At 41.8% G+C, this 19,832-nt stretch overlaps 1 protein-coding gene across 1 annotated transcript in view; it reads right to left on the minus strand.

Moving 5' to 3' along the window:
* The window catches only part of prpf18 (PRP18 pre-mRNA processing factor 18 homolog (yeast)), a 35,036-nt gene extending 16,834 nt beyond the window's left edge, over positions 1-18,202 (minus strand). Inside the window, exons 1-5 of the mRNA XM_072241198.1 lie at positions 18,107-18,202; positions 16,378-16,455; positions 10,057-10,161; positions 7,093-7,206; positions 4,012-4,158 (exon numbers count right to left, since the gene is read on the minus strand). Of these exons, the coding sequence (XP_072097299.1) occupies positions 4,012-4,158; positions 7,093-7,206; positions 10,057-10,161; positions 16,378-16,455; positions 18,107-18,172 (510 nt within the window). The 5' untranslated portion in view covers positions 18,173-18,202. The remainder of the gene's footprint in view (positions 1-4,011; positions 4,159-7,092; positions 7,207-10,056; positions 10,162-16,377; positions 16,456-18,106) is intronic.
* Positions 18,203-19,832: the final 1,630 nt, after the last annotated feature.

Genomic DNA, 19,832 nt, shown 5'->3' on the forward strand with positions numbered 1-19,832 from the left:
GTAATCTGTCTTGTAAAGACACTGCCCAGAAGGAGGCAATAGCAAACCATTTCTGCAGAAAAAGTTGCCAAGAACAATCATGGATATGGAAAGACCATGATCGCACAAGTCATACAGCGCAGCACATAATGATGACGACAACGACCCTGTTAATGACTGATCTCTGTCACATGGCAATAAAATCAGAAAATACTGGAACATGCAGGCTGGAAGCAGGGAGACTGACATTAATCTACTACAATAATTCTCTGTTCTCAATTCAAATACTCTGACATGCCATGAATTTCCAGCATTTGGTTTCTATTTCAGGCAATGTAACTATTATCTTTTACTGCTCAAGAAAGCATGTCAGTAAAAGTTTGAGCAAAATAATTCAGAATCAGATCACATATCACTGGCATGTGTCATGAAACTTGTTAACTTAACAGCAGCAGTTCACTGCAATACAGTATATAATATAGGAGAAAAAATAATAAGCAAATAAATAAATCAATTACAGTATATGTATATTGAATAAATTAAAAATCACACAAAAAGCAGAAATAATATATATTTAAAAAGTTCAATGTCCATTCAGTAATCGGATAGCAGAGGGGAAGAAGCTGTTCCTGAATTGCTGAGTGTGTGCCTTCAGGCTTCTGTAACTCCCACCTGATGGTAACAGTGAGAAAAGAGCATGCCCTGGGTGCTGGAGACCCTTAATAATGGACGCTGCTTTTCTGAGACACTGCTCCTTGAAGATGTCCTGGGTACTTTGTAGGCTAGTACCCAAAATGGGGCCAACTAAATTTAGAACCCTCTGCAGCTTCTTTCGGTCCTGTACAGCAGCCCCCCCCCCCCCCATACCAGACAGTGATGCAGCCTGTCAGAACGCTCTCCACGGTACATCTATAGAAGTTTTTGAGAGTATTTGTTGACATACCAAATCTCTTCAAACTCCTAATGAAATATAGATGCTGCCTTGCCTTCTTTATAACTGCATCGATGTGTTGGGACCAGGTTAGGTCCTCAGAGATCTTGACACCCAGGAACTTGAAACTGCTCACTCTCTCCACTTCTGATCCCTCTATGATGATTGGTATATGTTCCTTCATCTTACCCTTCCTGAAGTCCACAATCAGCCCTTTAGTCTTAATGATGTTGAATGCAAGGTTGTTGCTACGACACCACTCCACCAGTTGGCACATCTCGCTCCTGTACGCCCTCTCGTCTCCATCTGAGATTCTACCGACAACGGTTGTATCATCAGCAAATTTATAGATGGTATTTCAGCTATGCCTAGCCACACAGTGAAGGGTATAGAGAGAGTAGAGCACACACCCGAGGTGCTCCAGTGTTGACCGTCAGCGAGGAACAGATATTATCACCAATCCGCACAGACTTATCACGTGTACAATACATCAAAACATACAGTGAAAAGCATAGTTTTCGTAAACAACCAACACACCCAAGGACGTGCTGGGGCAGAGTACAAGTGCCAATACACATTCCAACGCCAACGTAACATGTCCACAATGTTCAGCAGAGCACACAAGGGTGCTGGATTCTTGCTCTTAAACTGTGAGGAACTCTGGCTGAGGCCACATACTTTCTCCATGGATGAGGGGTGAAGGACGCCCCCCCCCCCCCCCAGCAAACCTCCAGTCCCATTTCTGTCACATCTGTGCAGGTTTGAATCATGGGGGCAATGAGAAAGTGACAAACACCAGCAGTTTTTTTTGCCCAACAAGTATGAAGTGATGTTATAAATACAAGTTACAACAAAGTTGTTAGGACTTAAGGATCTGAGTTATAGGAAAGGTTGAATAGGATAGGAATTTTTTTCCTGGGAGCATAGGAGAATGAGGGGCCATACAAAATTACGTAGACAATACAAAATGATGAGCAATATAGATAGGGTAAATGCAAGCAGGCTTTTTCCACTGAGGTTGGGTAAGACTAGAACTAGAGGTTATGGGTTAAAATGGTGAAAGGTTAACTGTTTAAATGGTGAAATGTTTCATTCGCTGCATGGAAGATGATGACCAGTAGTGATCCATAGGGATCTGTTTTGGGACCCCTCCTCTTTGTAATTTTTATAAATGACCTGGATGAGGAAGTAAAAGGGTGGGTTAGCAAGTTTGCTGAAGACACAAAAGTTGGAGATGCTGTGGATAGTCTGGAGGGTATCAGTGGTTACAACAGGACATTGTTAGGATGCAGAACTGGGCTGAGAACCGGCACATGGAGTTCAACCCCGCTCAGGGTGAAGTGGTTGATCTCAGTGGGTCAAATTTAAAGACAGAATATAATAAGACTCTTGACAGTTTGGAGGATCAGAGAGTTCTTGGGGTCTGTGTCCATAGGACACTCAAAGCTGCTGCACTGGTTAACAGTGTTGTTAAGAAGGCGTATGGTGTGTTGGCCTTCATCAACCATGGGATTGAGTTTAAGAGCCATGAGGTAATATTACAGCTATACAAGACTTTAGTCAGACCCCACTTGGATTACTGTGTTCAGTTTTGGTCACCTCATTACAGGAAGGATGTGGATACTATAGACAGAGTGCAGAAGAGATTTACAAGGATGTTGCCTGGATTGGAGAGCATGCCTTACGAGAATAGGTTGAGTGAACTTGGCCCTTTCTCCTTGGAGTGAGAGAGGATGAGATGTGACCTGATAGAGGTGCGCAAGATGATGAGGGACATTGATCATGTGGATAGTCAGAGGCTTTTTCCCCAGGGCTGAAATGGCTAACACGCAGGGGCATAGTTTTAAGGTGCTTGGAAGTAGGTACAGGAGGGATGTCAGAGGCAAGTTTTTCTACACAGAGTGTTGGGTGCATTGAATGCACAGGCAGCAAAGGTGATAGAGGCCGATACAATAGGGTCTTTTAAGAGATTCTTTGATAGGTACATGGAGCTTAGAAAAATAGAGGGCTATGTGATAGGGAAATTCTAGACAGCTTCCAGAGTAGGTTGCATGGTCGGCACAATATTGTGGACTGAAGGGCCTGTAATATACTGTAGGTTTTCCATGTTCCTATGTTTAAGGGGGAACTTCTTCACTCAGAAGTGACGAGAGTATAGAATGAACTGTAAGTGGAAGTGGTAGATTTGGGCTTAATTTCAACACTTAAGAGAAATTTGAATATGTAAATGGATGGAAAGGGTATGGAGGACTATGATCCATGTGCAGGACGATGGGACTAGGCAGATTAATGGTTTTACACAGATTAGATGGGTCGAAGGGCCTCTTTCTGTGCTGTAGTGTTCTACAGAACAAAACCGGTAGAAATCTGATCATGAACATGTAGGAACATCAGCAACTTCTCAAAGGCAATAAATGTTGGTCCAAACAATAATGCCTATAATCCCAAAGAATTTTAAACTAACCCTTCCCCACCCAGTAAAGTTTGACCACTTGCTGCTCCAAATTCCCATTCTCTCTGCAAGACAGTGCTAAGTAATAAAATCAATGACCAAAACAGATTTAAAAGCAAAAAAAGACAAACTGCTGGAGGAACTCAGCAGGTCAGGCAGCGCCTGTGAAGAGAAATGGACAGTTGCCATTTCACCTGATCTCAACCTGAAACTGTCCATTTCCCTCCAGAGATGCTGCATAATACTGAGTGAAGTGGATAACGTCACTCAACTCAACAATGAACTGATTCCACAACCTATGGGCTCACTTTCAGGACTATACAACTCACGTTCTCATTCTTATTTATTTATTATTCGCAGTTCGTCTTCTTTTGCACATTGGTTGTTTATCAGTCTTTATTTGTGTGTAATTTTTCACTGACTCTTTTTTATTTCTTTGTTTTCCTGTGAATGCTTGCAAAAAATGAATCTCAGGATAGTATATGATAATATATACATAGTTTGATAATAAATTTACTTTGACCTCCAGGACTTTATTTCTTTTACTCCAAATTCAGCAGTTGCAGTCTGCAGAAACATTAAAACTTTTGTTGAAGTTTCCTTTGGACAAATCTGAGGAGCAAGGTGGAAATCAACACACAGTTCTTACCTCTAGTTCCTCTATCGTGGTGTTTTCTTCATGAACTTTTAGGTCATTCTGTTCCTCCTCTTCACCTTGCTCTTGTCCAGCCACAATCTCATTCAAATACTGTTGGTCTATTTTATCCATAGCAGCTTTCAGATCATTTCTCAAACCCTGTGGGAAGTGATAATGAGTTTAACAGCTAGACCTCCTCATCAGAATAACTCTGTTCTGTAGTTGGATTTCTTGCTCCCCACCATTGAACACTGTCACAGGAAAGCAGCATCCACTATCAAGAACCACCACCATCCAGGCCAGGCTCTACTCTCACTGCTGCCATTGAGAAGGTGGTACAGGAGCCTCAGGACTCACACCAACAGGTTCAGGAACAGTTATCACCCCCCAACCATCAGGCTCTTGAACCAGAGGGGATAGCTTCACTCAACTTCACTCACCCCAACAATGAACTGTTCCCACAACCGACGGACTCACTTTCAAGGACTCTTCATCTCAATCTTGATATTTATTGCTTATTTATTAATATTATTTAGGGGTTTTTTTTGCTTCTTTGTATTTACTGTGAATGCCTGCAAGAAAATGATCCCATGGTTGTACATGGTAACATTTATGTGTTTTATTAATAAATTTACTATGAACCTACAGGCCTCCTTGTGTTTCAAAATACCCCATTGAGGATGACCATGTTGCACCAGTGTCAGAAATGGTCCCTTCAGCCCAGCTCACCCACAATGTCTATCTGCACTAACCCATTTGCCTGCATTACACTCACATCCTTTACTCATTTTCTTTCTAACCACCACCTCAAAGTTCTTTTAAACATTGTAGTTGTATCTGCCTCAGCTGCCTCCTCTGGCAGCTTGTTCCAGATACCCACCTCTGTGTGAAAACTTGCCCCTCAGGTCTCTCTTAAATTCCTTTCCTCTCACCTTAAACCTATGACTGCCAGTTTTGGAACACACCCATGCGAGGGAAAAGCCTGCCTACCTTATCTCTGCCCCTCATAATTTTATAAATCTCTAAAGGTCACCTATCAGCATCTGTGTTGCAATTAAAATAAACCGAGCCTTCCCAATCTCTCCCTACAAGTAAAGCTTTCTATTCTAGGCAATATCCAGGTGAAGACACAAGAGATTTCAAAGCTGGAATTGGGAGCAACAACCAATCCACTGAAGGAACTCAGTGGGTGAAGCAGCATCAATGGGGGAAAAGACATTTGCAATGCTTCCGGCCAAAATTCTGCAGCAGGACTGAGAGCAGAGAGGAGAAATGGCAAGCACCGTGGCAGGCCATTTGCTCTGTCATCACGTGTTGTCATTCACTAATTCCAGAAACCCCCAGACTAAGTCTTTGTTCCAGCAAGACCAATGGTGTGTGAGAATTCATTGCCTGCTAGTGATGGAGTTAGAGCTCTGTCATTCATCAAGGTTGTCTGACCTTTGCACTATTTTTACCTGTGTCAGCTGAACCACTGGAGTGCCACGTGGGTGGCTATAAATACGGATATGTACTGAATATAATGGAAACGTATGTAAAGGATGAAAAGTTATTGAATGGTTTATTGTATATATTTATTTTTGAATGAAGTATATTTTGAAATAAAAAAAAAACCTGTCCCCAATCCCTTGAGTTTCTTGTTATCCACTTATTTGGAATTTTATTGATTTTCATTGAATTGAAAATTTCAATAAGACTGGAATATTGGTTTATTATGATTGTTACATTCATGAAGGTACAGTGAAAACCTGTCTGGCATGTCATCCATGCAGATCATTTCATTCCATCAGTGCATTGAGAAAGTAAAAGTGAAAACAATAACAGAATGCAAAATAAAATGTTACTTACAGAAAGCGAGGTGCTGGTAAGGTCATCAGGGGTTCTCAGCCTGAGCTCCACAGACCCCTTGCATAATATAGTCCATTGCATTAAAAAAAGGCTGGGAACTCCTGATATAGATCATGAGGACAAGAGTCCATCTTTTCATACAAGGGGAACATTTAATAGCATGTAACAGTGGGGTAGGAGGTGTCCTTGAGCTTGGTGGTACATGGTTTCGTATATTTTGCCCAATTGAGAGGGAAAGAAGAGGGAATGTCCCAGGATGAGCTTATAACAGAATCTCCACAGCCCTCCAGTGTTGAGAATTCCAAACATTCACCACCCTCTGAGGAAATTTCTCATCTCAGCACTAATTGTCCCATCCCTTACCGAGTTGGATTCCTGGTTCTAAACTCTTCAGTTAAGGGAAACATTTTCCTTACATTTAGCCTGCTGAACCCTGTAAAAATTATGCAAGTTTCAATCAGATATCCTCTCATTTATCTAAAAACTTGACAATACAGGCCTCGACTACACAAGTCCTCTTCGTATGACAAGCTTATCATTCCTGGGATGAGCCTTGTGAATGTTTATTCCTTTTCTTCCCCGCACCCCCCCCCCCCCCAGTGAGACCATAACTGCACACAATTCTGTAGTTAATCTCACTAAAACCTTATACAAATGCAGTGAGACTTTTATTCCTGTCTTTAAATTGTCTCTTTATAATATTAATCAAATCATTGATACAAAAGCCTGAAAGCATATACCACCAGGGTCTTTCAGACAGTTTCATTCATTACTGGAAGACAATTGAATAGACCCTCTCACAATAAGATGGACTTTTGACCCCCACACTTTTCTGCATTGTGTAATTGTTTTCCCTTTGTACTACCTAGATATATTTAATTTTTGGTATGATCTTTATGGTTGATATACACAACCAAGTTTTTCACTGTACTTTGGTACATATGACAATAACAGACCAATTTACAAAGCTAATACACTAATTGCCTGCTTCACCAACATGTAAACTTTCAGTGACTTATGCATCTTATCTTAAAAAAAATTAAGTTCTAAAGATGTAAATTTTTTGTAGTTCCAAAATTCTACAATAAAATCATTTGCTTTCATCAATTTGTTTCCCTGTTAACTAGTTCACATATTACATTTTTCAATTAGCAGCGTGATGTTCTAGCTTCAAGAAGTGGACATGCTTCGATAAAAATGCCACTCAAAGAAAGGCTTTACAACTCAAGCAAAAAGTAACATTACCTTATTAATTTCAGGAGTTAGGATTTCTATTTTCCGAAGACGTTGAAAGGCTTCATAGTCTGTCTCAGCAAACAATCGAATTGGTTCTCCTCTCTCACGAAGCCTTCGAATTACCTTGGAGGAGAACGAGATTTAATTTTAATTTTGCAGGAATGCTAGACTCAGCCGCTTCTTTGGGCATCATCTGCCCTCCCACCTAAGCGCATCTACACGAAATGCTGTCGCAGGAAAGTAGCATCCATCATCAGGACATGCTCCCTTCTCTCTGCTGCCATCAGGAAGAAGGTACAATATCCCCAAGACTCACACCACCAGGTTCAGGAAAAGCCATCACCCCACAACCATCAGACTCTCGAACCAAAGGGGATAACTTCGCTTTCCCCATCATTGAAATGCTCCTACAACCTATGGACTCACTTCCAAGGATTCTTCATCTCATAGACTTGATATTTATTGCTTATTAATTTTTTGTTTGTCTTTCGCACACTGTTTGAATGCCAAAGTTGGTGCAGTCGTTCATTGATTCTGCTGTGATTATTATTCTATCATGGATTTGTTGAGCGTGCCCGCAAGAAAATGACTCTGAGGGTTGTATATGGTGACATACGTACTTTGATAGTAAACTTAATTTTAACTTTGAATGGGTGAAAACCTGTGCTGAACAGAAGGAAAAATAATAATGCCGACTCCAACTATTTGCAAGAGCAAATACAAAAGCTTTCAATGTCCCCCTCAGGGGACATGGCAACGTTCGATTTGAGACAAGCATCTGTGCTGAGTTTTTCCTTCCCTTCAGGGAGATGTGCTGAATTAACTGAGGAAGCACTGCTCCTTTTAAACCTCATAATCTGGGATGGTACAATAGCACCACCTACTGCAATCCTATCCAAACACTTTAAAGAGAAGAACAATCATTTTCAAAACTGATCCTTCAAATTTCAAAGTTAGTGATTTGTAGAAAAAGCTCTTGGAATAAAGTACTACTGGAACAACTGCACTGATGCACTGTAGAAAACATAGCAGCTAATTTATACAAAATTACCTTCCACAAATAGAAATATCATAATGTCCAGATTTTGTAGCATCTAATCTCTTGACTTGCCAATACTGCACTAACCACTGCCGCTGGGCTATACATTGCAGGAGCAACGTGTGGTTAAGTGCCTTGCTCAAGGACATAACACACAGCCTCGGATGAGGCTTGAACTTGCGACCTTCAGATCACTAGTCCAACACCTTAACCGCTTGGCCATGTGTCAAGTAAACAGGGATCTAAAAAGGGAAGTAAACAGGCAACATTTCAGGCTGACCTCAAAGAGGACCACAACCTTGTGCTTCAGGGAGATTTGTGTGCCTCAATGACCTACAGAGCTACACTGCCTGGAGTCAGGGCCTTGTGCTTTGGCTCTTAGTAGAGTTAATCATACCAAACAGGTCAAAGGGTAGAGGTCAGACTAAGAGTGGTCCACCGGTCCTCCAGGTTCGAGGGTTCAGCTCAGGGCTAACAACCCTGACTGGTAAAACTAAATTGTTATGGAAAGAGCAATGAAGAATCCTTCTACATCTGAGTGCGATGGTATTCCTCAGTCTCCAGCTGGGATGTTTGACTGACTGTAATGAAAACCAAGAGGAAGCTACTGACAAGATGGAGGAAGCCCTGAAGAAATTCCTCCTTAGACCAATTCTAAAGGGATTCACAGCACAGAACAGGCCCTTCTGGTCCTTTGACCCATGCCACTCAGTAATTCCCAACAACCCCGATTTAACCGTAGCCTAACCATGAGACTGTGCCCACTGGTACTAGAATTTACCACTACAAGAAACACCCTCTCCACGTCCACCTTATCCAGGCCTTTCAGTATCCAGCAGGTTCCATAAAATTCCATGCCCCCCCCCCCCCACACACCCAGTACAACCATCCTTCCGAACTCTAATTTCAGGCCCGAAGCCATCAAATGCTTCTCACAGATTCATTCCTGCGATCATTCTTATGAACCTTCTTTGGACCCTTTCCAGGGCCTGGGCATCTTTCCTTAATCACAGGGGCAAAAATAGCTCACAATATTCTAAGCACAGTCTGACCAATGCCTCAAAACCTTAACAGTACATCCTTGTTTTTATATTCTAGGCCACTTGAAATGAATGCTATTCTTTGCCTTTTATAACTGCCAATTCAATCTGCAGGTTAACCTTGAGGGAAACCTGAACTAGGACTAATTCCCTTTCCATCTCCGATTTCTGAATTTTATTCTCATTGTAAAAGACTCTACACCTTTATTCTCCCTGTGCTGCTCTACTGAGTATTGCGGTCATGCTATGTTGGCACCGGTATGTGTAGTGACACTGGTGGGCTGCCTCCAGCAGATCTTCGGTGTGTTAGTTGTTAACGCAAATGACACGTTTCACTGTATGTTTCAATGTACATGTGATAAATAAATTTGAATCGGATAAATGGACTTGAATCTTGAGTGTTCGCACCAAAGGAGGATCCGAATAGAGGGATGTCCTTTTCAAATGGAGATGAGGAGGAATTTCTTTAGGCAAGGAGTCATGAATCCATGGAATTCGTTGCAAAAGGTGGTCGTGGAGGCCAAGTCATTGAGTATACTTAAGGCAGAGGTTGATACATTCTTGATTAGTCAGGGCATGAAGGGATACAGGGAGAAGGCAGGATATTGGGGTTGAGAAGGAAAATGGATCAGCCATGAAGAAATGGCGGAGCAGACTCGATGGGGCAAATAACCTAATTCTGCTCCTGTATCTTATGGTCTTATATTGCTGTATTTTCCAACAGGTTAACTAATGAAACAGAGCTACTAATATTTGACAATTTTGTATCAAAACTCCATAAAAAATACTTAATTCTCCACTCTTACTGAATATTTATATTAGACAAATTCTGATTAAATATTAACGTTTCGAAAACCCACTGTACATAGAAACCATTTACTGCACAAAACGTACCTCTTGCCTGGAAAGGGTCATTGGTAGCTTCTCTTCTGCAAGCTCGAGTTCAAGCACTGGATGTGACAATGATGAATCATCTTGTTCATTTGTTTTCGACTGTACCTGTATATTGACAGCATTCAGCAATAATTCTTTACTGCAGGATCCAGCCTCTAACTTACACCACCACACCAGTAACCACATAAACACAAATTCACTCTGGAAGGTCGAAGTGAAGGCAGAATGCAGGAGTAATGGCAGGATTCTTAGCAGTGGGGGATCTTGGATTACACACCTATAGATTTCTCAAAATTGCTACACAAGTTGCTAAGGTGGTTAAGGCGGCAGATGGTGCATTGGCTTTCATTAGTGGGGGGATTAAGTTCAGGAGCCATGAGGTAATGTTGCAGCTCTATAAAACTCTGGACCATACTTGAAATACTGTGTTTGTTTTGGTCACCTCATTAGGAAGAATGTGGAAGCTTTAGAGGGTGCAGATGAAATTTATCAGGATGCTGCCTGTACTATGGGTGGCTGGGTACAGTTACGTCTCTAGCAAAGGAGGTGTAAAGCACTCCTTCCCTATGCTGGCCTGCAGGTCATCTTTGGGCAAGGTGCAGCACCTGCTTAGCCCCCAGGTCAGGGTCACATGAAGTCAAAGGAGCAGGAAGTGGCATAGACAGAGAGGACAGCCAGGGACTTTCTCCAGGGTGCCGATAGCTAATACGAAGGAATATATTTTAAGGTGAGTTGGGGGGCAAGTCAGAGGTAAGTTTTTTCCACACAGAGTTTCGTGGGTGCAGGAACGCCCTTCCACACATGGTGGTAGAGGCAGATACATTAGGGATATTTAAGAAATCCTTAGATAGATACATGGATGATAGAAAAATAGAGGGCAAGAGGGCACTGTTGAAGGAAAGGTTTAGATTGATCTTAGAATCGTTTATAAATTTGGCACAACATAGCGGGCAGAAGGGCCTGTATTGTTCTGATCTATGTTCCTAAGTTACATTATGTATTGCTTTCTGAAACAGGAAAAATATATTTCTCAGGAAACAGAGCTACTATATTTAGTTAAATGAAGAAATGAACTTTCAATCTAATATTTCATGAATTTTAGTAAAGACAGTGGTGCGGTACTATACAGTTAGGGTTAACACTTCACAGCACCAGTGATTGAAATCAGGGTTCAATTCCCACAACCATCTGTGAGGAGTTTGTACATTCTCCCAGTGACAGTGTGGTTTCCTCCGGATGCTCCGGTTTCCTCCCACATTCCAAAGATGTACTGCTCCGGGCTGTGAACATGCTATGTTGGCACCAGAAGCATGGCGACACTTGCCCCCAGCATATGCTCGGACTGTACTGGCCATTGGCACAAACAACGCATTTCAATGTACGTGTGACAAATAAAGCTAAAGCTCAAGAAGTTTATAACACACAAGTAGCATTCTATATAAAGCAAGCAACCAATGGGCCAATAACAGTGAATGCATAAGTAAAGAAGATATTAAAGAAACTAATGGGATTTAAAGCTGGCAGATCTTACGTACATGGTGTTCTCTACACCCTTGGGTTCTAAAGGATAGCTGCAGAGAAAGTGAATGGGATCCACCAAAATGCTGCAGGGTGGTCCCAACAAAGGGGACAGACAAAGAACAGACTGGAGTTTAATGCTCTGAATTGGAGGAAGACCAAGTTCAATGTCAGAGAATCTGAATTTGAGACTGGAAGCAGCTACTTGCAAGCAAGTCTAAATCTGACAAGTAGAGATCATCAAAATGTGAAATAATGGGAGCTCCCTGCCAACTAATAATGTTAGGAAGTACACAATGAATGGTAGAGCCCGAGGGCTTATTGAGGAATCAGAATCAGGTTTAATATCATCGTCATATGTTGTGAAATTTGCTGTCTTGCAGCAGCAGTACGCTGCAATATGTAAAATACACTATAAATTACATTAAGTTGAAATTAATATAATTAATACACAGAGTACTGCAGTAATTTTATGTATTGCACTGTACTGCTGCAAAATTTCATGACATATGTAAGTGATGATAAACCTCTGATCTGGGTCTCTATTGTGCACTGAGAGTGGGAAGGGGGCAGGGGGAGGGGAATCATGGCTGGGAAAGGGGAAGGGAGAGGGGAGGGAGCTGGAAGTACCAGGGAGACATTACAATCAAATGACCTTGCCTGGTGTCTCAGAGCTGAGTGTGTCTGCCCCCGCCCCTGACACTCCTTCTCTGCCATCTGTCCTTCACCCCTCCCATGGTAGCCCACCCTTGCCATTCCAAAATCCTTTGCTCCTGCCAGATTTACAAACTCACTCTCCACTCCACGTTGACAAATACAATACCATGCAAAAATCTTAGGCACCCTAGCTATATATAGCTAGGACATTTGGAATGTTTGTCTTCTTTAACTGGGCATATCTTCTTTAATTGTCCCTGGATTAGCCAGGGTTAAATCGGTGGGTTGCTGACCAACTAAACTTTTCTCTTCTGTCTATAGTTATATAGTTATTCCTTGAAAGTGGCATCACAGGATTGAAAAGCTTTTGGCACACTGGCCTTCATAAATCAGAGTACTGAGTATAGGAGTTGGGATGTTATATTGAAGATATAAGACCTTAGTGAGGCCTAATCTGCAGTATTGATCATGTCCTATAAGAAAGATATAAGATTGAAAGAGTACAGAGAAAAATTACAAAGATTGCCAGGACTTGAGAATCTGAGTTACAGAGAAAGGTTAAATATGTTAGAACTTTTTTTTTAATCTTGGAGCATAGGAGAATGCAGGGAGAGTGGATAGAGGTATACAAAATTGTGAAGAGCATAGAGAGGGTAAATGAAAGAAGGCCCTTTCCACTGAGGTTGAGTAAAACTAGAATTAGAAGTCATAGGTTAAGGGGGAAAATGAAACATTTAAGGAGAACATGGTGGGGGGGGGGACCTTCACTCAGAGGGTGGGGGTGAGAGCCTGGGATGAGCTGCCAGCAGAAGTGGTGAATGTGGGTTCAATCTCAACGTTTCAAGAAAAGTTTGGACTAGAAGGGGTGTGGAGGGCTACTGGGTGGGCTGATGTGACTAAGCAGAATAACATTTGGCAAGGACTAGATAGGCTGAGGGGCCTGTTTCTGTGTCATAGTGCTCTATAACTATGATAATTTAGCAACGCAAACAGGCAGAAAGACTCATATAATTAAGACTGCCTGCTTTGATTGGAGTAGTTAGTAGACAATGAACTCTAAATCTGAGGAGTGACGAGTGAAGACGGAATCCAGGGAACATATCCAATGGGCAAAGGAGAAAAGAGAAGGTGGCAGAGTGAAGAGGTCAGGGCCAAAACAGAGAGGACATTTAGTTTAGGAATACAACTTTGCAAGAGACATAGATAAGTTAAGATAAATGGAAAAGACTAGCCTTCATTAGCAGACACGTGAGCAACTAGAATCCCTGGGTTTAAGTTAATTGCAAGAAGATACAGAAAGGAGTTAAGAAAATATGATTTCACTCAATAAGTTTATGGAAGTCTGGAATTCACTGCCCAGAAGAGCATTCAAAGCAAAAATCACCACCACATTTTAAAATTACCTGTTCAGCTCCTGAAGAGCTATAACCTGGATGGCTTTGGACAAAACTGCCGTAGTAGTATCAAAATCTGAAATCCATCTTTTGTTCAAAAGTAACATGATGAGCCAATGGACTAATCTGCCAAAATATTCTCTGACAAACCTTCAGTCATAATCAACATGTAAGGGGGGAGGGGCATATTCTGCGTGGGATATTCCAGTATTCCAAAAATCCTTGACTAAAGAATTTAAAAACTATTTCTATTTTTTGTTGTGATAAAAAGCAATATTAAATAAATTTCCTTGTACTCCATGCTCAGCATCCATGCCTTCACCAATGTAAAACGGCATTTAACTGTCAATGACAATGCTAGGCAGGCAAGCACACATCTTTAAAAACCACACGACTTTCAACTACATTTACTAACATTATGCAAATGTGTGTGCATAAACACATACACACATTTGTCTACTTATTTCATGCACAAGGTATTAACACTGTTCTACAAAAACAATAAGCATTTTATTCTTTTGCAGCCAAGTGCAAGAAAAAATGCAAAGCGCTGAACGCTCTTTTAAACTGAGTGGCTCTAGGAGTGGCTACCAGCTGTTTACATAGAAACTTACCTGTGTAAGATTTGGCATTATAGCAGGAAAGAATTAATAAATCCGTAATTGTTAGATTTTTTAAAATATATTAGTGTCTGACTGAGGTTACAGTTAGTGAGGACATCAGTTCCCTTTTAGGGACCTCGATCCAGCACCAGCTATTTGTGTTGGATCAGCAGACTCCTGGAGTTTGAGATCCTTTTATTACGCCTCAACCATCAGGTTCTTGAACCAGCGGAGATAACTTCACTCACCCCAACAATAAACTGTTTCCACAACTTCTGGCCACATTTTCAAGGACTCTACAACTCAAGTTCTTCATTTTTATTATTTATTTATTATGATTTCCTTTTCCTTTTGTATTTGTATGTCTTTTGCACATTGGTTGTTTGTACATCATTGTATGTGTGTTTTTTTTCATTCTTTCTATTGTATGTTTTGTATTTACTGTGAATGCCCACAAGAACATGAATCCCAGGGTAGTATATGGTGACATACAAGTACTTTGATAACAAATTTACTTTCAACTTTGGGTGGAACAGGAACCTACATTGAAGAATTGGTACAGTACACATCAATTTGATAAGAACTGTACAAGTAAACTTATTATAATTAAAATTATTGCAGCAGAGCACTACACCACAGAAACAGGCCCTCCAGACGGTCTCATTTGTGCTAAACTATTATTCTGCCTAGTCCCGTCGATCTGTATCTGGACCATTACCCTCCCAGCCAAGTACTTATCCAGACTTCTCTTAAATGTCGCTTTCAAACCTACATCCACCACTTCTGCAGGGAGCTCGTTCCGCACTCGCACCACCTGAGTGAAGCAGTTCCCCTCATGCTCCTCTTAAATAATTCACCTTTCACCCTAGACCTCTAGTTCTAGTCTCACCCAACCTCAGGGGGAGAAAACTTGTCTCCCCTCAATTTTTTTGAACTATCAACCTTTCTCTATAACTTAGGTCCTCAAGACCAACAACATTCTTGTAAATTTTGTCCTGTACTCTTTGAATCTGAAACTTGCATCCAATCTTCTTCCTCTTAACCCCAGACCAATAAAATCTACGCAATCTCCCACAAGGAAAATAGACTGTAGCCATTAATAAAGGTGTATATAACTGCATGGTGACATTTTTTCCAACTTTTGTCTTCTACCCTGTGGAAAGATGCAAATGCATCCTTTGCTAGACCTAAGAAATGTAAATACTATCCTGGCCCACCCACTACTGAGAGTCAGAGCATGCTAATCGAAGATGTATTGTGTTGTATGAAAAAGTAATTTAAGTAGCAGCATAATGTACTATGTTTGCTTGGTAATCTCAAGTAAAGCTACATCTCTACCTGCAATGCAAGTGGTGAGCATGCAAAGTATTTCAATGAATTACCACAATTATTCGGCTGATAACTGAAAGACATTTTATTCCAGTAACTAAAAACAAAAAACAAAGGGGCCAGCCAAATGTAATCAATCAACACAAAAACCCAAAGCCAAGCTACAGAATCTCAGCTCACTCATCAATTGCTTTCATGCACTCAGATACCTGACTCACATGCAGTTCAAAACAAGAGTGTTTCTGAACCCATACCTTTATCGGCGGCTCCTCATTTACAACCTATTGACACAAGTTTCATAGGGAATATTTGCTGTAAGTGGTCTCACTGGCAACATGTAACGGTCTTAACATTTACAGAAAAAACAATAAATTCATTCACAATGTTGGAAGAAACCAGCAGGTTAGGCAGCAGCTACAGAAAGGAATGAAGAGTCGAGGTTTGGGGCCGAGACCCTTCATTAGGACTGGAAAGGGAGTGGGCATAAACCAGAATAAGATGATGAGGGAGGGGAAGGTGTACAAACTGGCAGGTGATAGTGAAGCCAGGTGAGGGAGAAGATGGGTAGAGGAAGGAGGATGAAGTGAGAAGCTGGGAGGTGATAGGTGGAAAAGGTAAAGGGCTGGAGAATTAGGAATCTGAAAGGAGAGACGACCATGGGAGAAAGGGAAGGAGGACAGGCATCAGAGGGAAGTAATAGACAAGTGAGGAGAGGGGAGACAGATTGGAGAATGGAAGAGAGAAGGATTCCAGCATCTGCAGAATCTCTTGTGTTAACAAATTCATTCACTACTGCTATCCATTAAATGCAAAAGTAGTACCTTATAACCACATCTCTCCAAATAATTCTCCTCTTCCTTCCGAGTCAGGTCACTGCGCTTGAAGTACTTCTTTGATTCCTGTAATTTCAGAAAAAAACAATTACCACTTCATTTTCTTCATCTCAGAATCAGGTTTAGTATCACTGACATATTTGCAGCAGCAGTACAGTGCAATACATATTAATAACAAATTATAAATTACTAAGAAATATACAGTATATCTAAATTTTAATTTTAAAAGTAGTGCAAAAAGGAAGCAAAAATAGTGAGGTAATGTACATGGGTTCATAATTCGGAAATTTGGAAAGCAATGTACAAATATTGTGAGGAGGTGCTACAGTACTTACTTAACAGGCTTGCAGCATTGCATGCATTCAAGAAGAGAAAGAAATAACTGTTTTAAATCACTGTACTAATATTACTCAACCACTGAAACTAGTATCAGAATCAGGTTTATTTTCCCTGACCTACGTTGTGAAATTTGTTGTTTTGTGGCAGCGGTACATTGCAATACTGTATATAAAAATAATAAAAATTACAATAAGAAATATATATTTAAAAAGTAAGTAACGTAAAAAGAGAGCATAGTGAGGTAGTGCTCATGGATTGGTTCATCGCCCATTCAGATATCTGATGGCTGAGGGGGTAGAACCTGTTTCAAAAACATTGTATGAGTGTCTTCAAGCTCCTGTACTGCCTGCCTTATGATATCAATGAGAAGAGAGTACGTGCTGAGTGATGGGAGTCCTTAAGGATGGTGGTCATCTTTCTGAGGCATCGCCTTTTGAAGATGTCCTCAATGCTAGGGAGGCTAATGCCCATGATTGATTCGGTTGAGTTTGCAACCCTCTGCAGCTTTTTCCTTTCCTACACTTTGGCCCAACTATACTAGATAGTGGTGAAGTCAGTAAGAATGCTCTCCACAATACTTCTGTGGAAACTTGCAAGAGTCTTTGGTGACATACTAAATCTCCTCAAACTCCTAACTAAATATAGCCACAGGCATGCCTTCTTCATATCATTAATATTCTTCTTCATCAATAATGTTAGGTCTGGGATAGATCTTCAAAGTTGTACATATAAGCCACATTCCTAGATGTGCCCATTCAACAAAGGCCTCACAAATTTGTCCAGATGAACAAATCTCCATTTAGGATCAATTTCAAACTTTCAGTTAGACACTCTTATTGTGTCAATTCACCAGCTGGCATATATCACCAGACGCTGTAGCTAACTTAGAAAAGTGAACATCAATATAGGAGCGGGGACGCGGAGGCCGAGAACGTTGAAGGGGGCTACTGAAGTAGCCATATCCCATCCCTCAATTCCACACTGCTCTCCCACCGCCTGCCCTTTCTCTTGCCCACCATACCCAAACACCCTTCTCCCTCACGCTCAACCATACAACAGCCCGCCACTCTCTCTCCCTCAATCACACTTTACTCACCCATATCATTCCCCACAGCCCCTCAACCTTCTTTCTCACACATACAAGCTGCTCCCCGACTCTCTCTCGCCCCGAATTCCCTTTATCACCCACATCCACACCTCCTTCTGCCACTTCCCCACCCGCTCACCCTTCTCCACCCTCATCACATACACAAAAACACCTCCATCCCTCATCTACACCCCCACACACACACGGCATGCATTCACCCCTCCCCTACCCCATCCCATCCCTCCCCTCCTTCCCTCACCCAACCCACCCCTACCCCTGCCCCTGTCTCACCCCGAGCAGCTCCCGTTCCTCCACCTGCCGCCGTTTCCGGGCGATCTCCGCCCGCAGCGTCTCCATGACGGCGCCGCACTGGCCACCGGGAAACGCAAAAGGTCAAAGGGCACAGCCCCGCCGCGATGAACGCGCATGCGTAGTACCCGGGAGGTGGCTGTAATGCCGGTCGGATGTGAGAGCGCTAAATTGGGGAAGTTAATCGTGTCCCCTTCGAGGCAAAACTTTAAAGCAAACTCTACATGTCTGCCCCCGCAGATGGACATAAAAGATACCATGGGCCTAGTACTTAGATTTTAAGCTTGCCGATGCTCGCAAAATGATTAGGTAGTATTTAACATTTTAAAAATAACGGACTTTTCATTATGGTATTAGTTCCTTATCGTCAGGACTTTGAGAACAAATTAGTAAAGGTGCAAGTTTTCCCCGTAAAACTTGTGATGAAGATAGCTTGCTCTCATAGATTCAAAGTCAGAGCGAACTACAGCACAGAAATAGGCCCTTTGGCCCATCTAGTCCATGCCAAACAGTTACTCTGCCTAATCTCATTGACCTACACTATATAGCCCTCCATACCTCTCTCATCTATGTAGTTACTTACTTATAGCCGTTATGCTGCTGGCGTTTAGGGCAGCAATGAAAGTCTTCCATCTCTGGCAGTGTTCAGGGCTTCCTTCATCATGTCAGTAGCTTCCTCAGGGTTTCTCTGTCAGTCATGCAAGTCCCGGGTGGAGACTTAGGAATACCCCATCGCATTCAGATATAGAAGGATTCTTCATTGCTATTTCCATAACAATTTTGTTTTACCAGTCAAGGTTTTCAGCTCTGAGCTGAACCCCCAAACCTGGAGGACTGGTGGACCACTCTTAGTCTGGCCTCTACCCTTTGACCTGTTCGGCATTGGTGACCCTACCAATAGCTAAAGCATAAAGTCCTGACTCTAGCCAAAGCATAAAGTCCTGACTCCAGCCAACACAGCTCTCTATATCAATGAGGCACACAGGCCTCCAAACCAAAAGAGTGTGGTGCTCTTCGAGGCTCCATCCATGTACTTACCCAAATTTCTCTTAAATATTGCAATCAAACCTGCATTCACTGTTTCCACTGGCAGCTCATTCCACACTCATACCATCCTGTCAGTGAAGAAGTTCCCCATCAGGCTCTATAACTTCAATACCCAATGTCCTACAGGTAGATTTGCTTTTTCTTTTCAAGGATAAACTGTTTCCGTGAAATTAACAATAAATTGACCTTTCAATCAAACAATACTGTTCTCATCTGTATACTAACCACCGTGTCAACCTACTTTTGCCCCCAAAGTCATCTAATCCTAATTCTAACCTTTGAGTTATTTTTTGCACAAGGCATTGGTCAAATGGTTCCTTAAGGTTGTTATAGCCAGGGGTGGTAATGGGGATAAGCTCCCACTACCTATTAAATGCTCCCAATGGTGTCCACCTCAAATAGCCTCTGACAACCAAGTCCAGTTCCTGGCCTTCACGTGTAGCTTCACGTGTAACCCAGCGGAACGGTTTCAACTGACAGGAAGAGGAACAAAGGTGAGTTACTGGCACCTTAAAACAGGATACTTCAGGCAGATGGGGCTCGTCAGCCATGGTTGGCAGCTCATCTAGGAGAAAGGAGACTAATCTCAAACTCCTGCTGTCTTACGGTTATACCCACCCATGGGGAGCTTTGGGAGTAAACCCAGGGGGAAAATTCCAGA

The sequence above is a fragment of the Mobula birostris genome, chromosome 23 (genome assembly GCF_030028105.1).
Source record: "Mobula birostris isolate sMobBir1 chromosome 23, sMobBir1.hap1, whole genome shotgun sequence".
NCBI lineage: Eukaryota > Metazoa > Chordata > Chondrichthyes > Myliobatiformes > Myliobatidae > Mobula > Mobula birostris.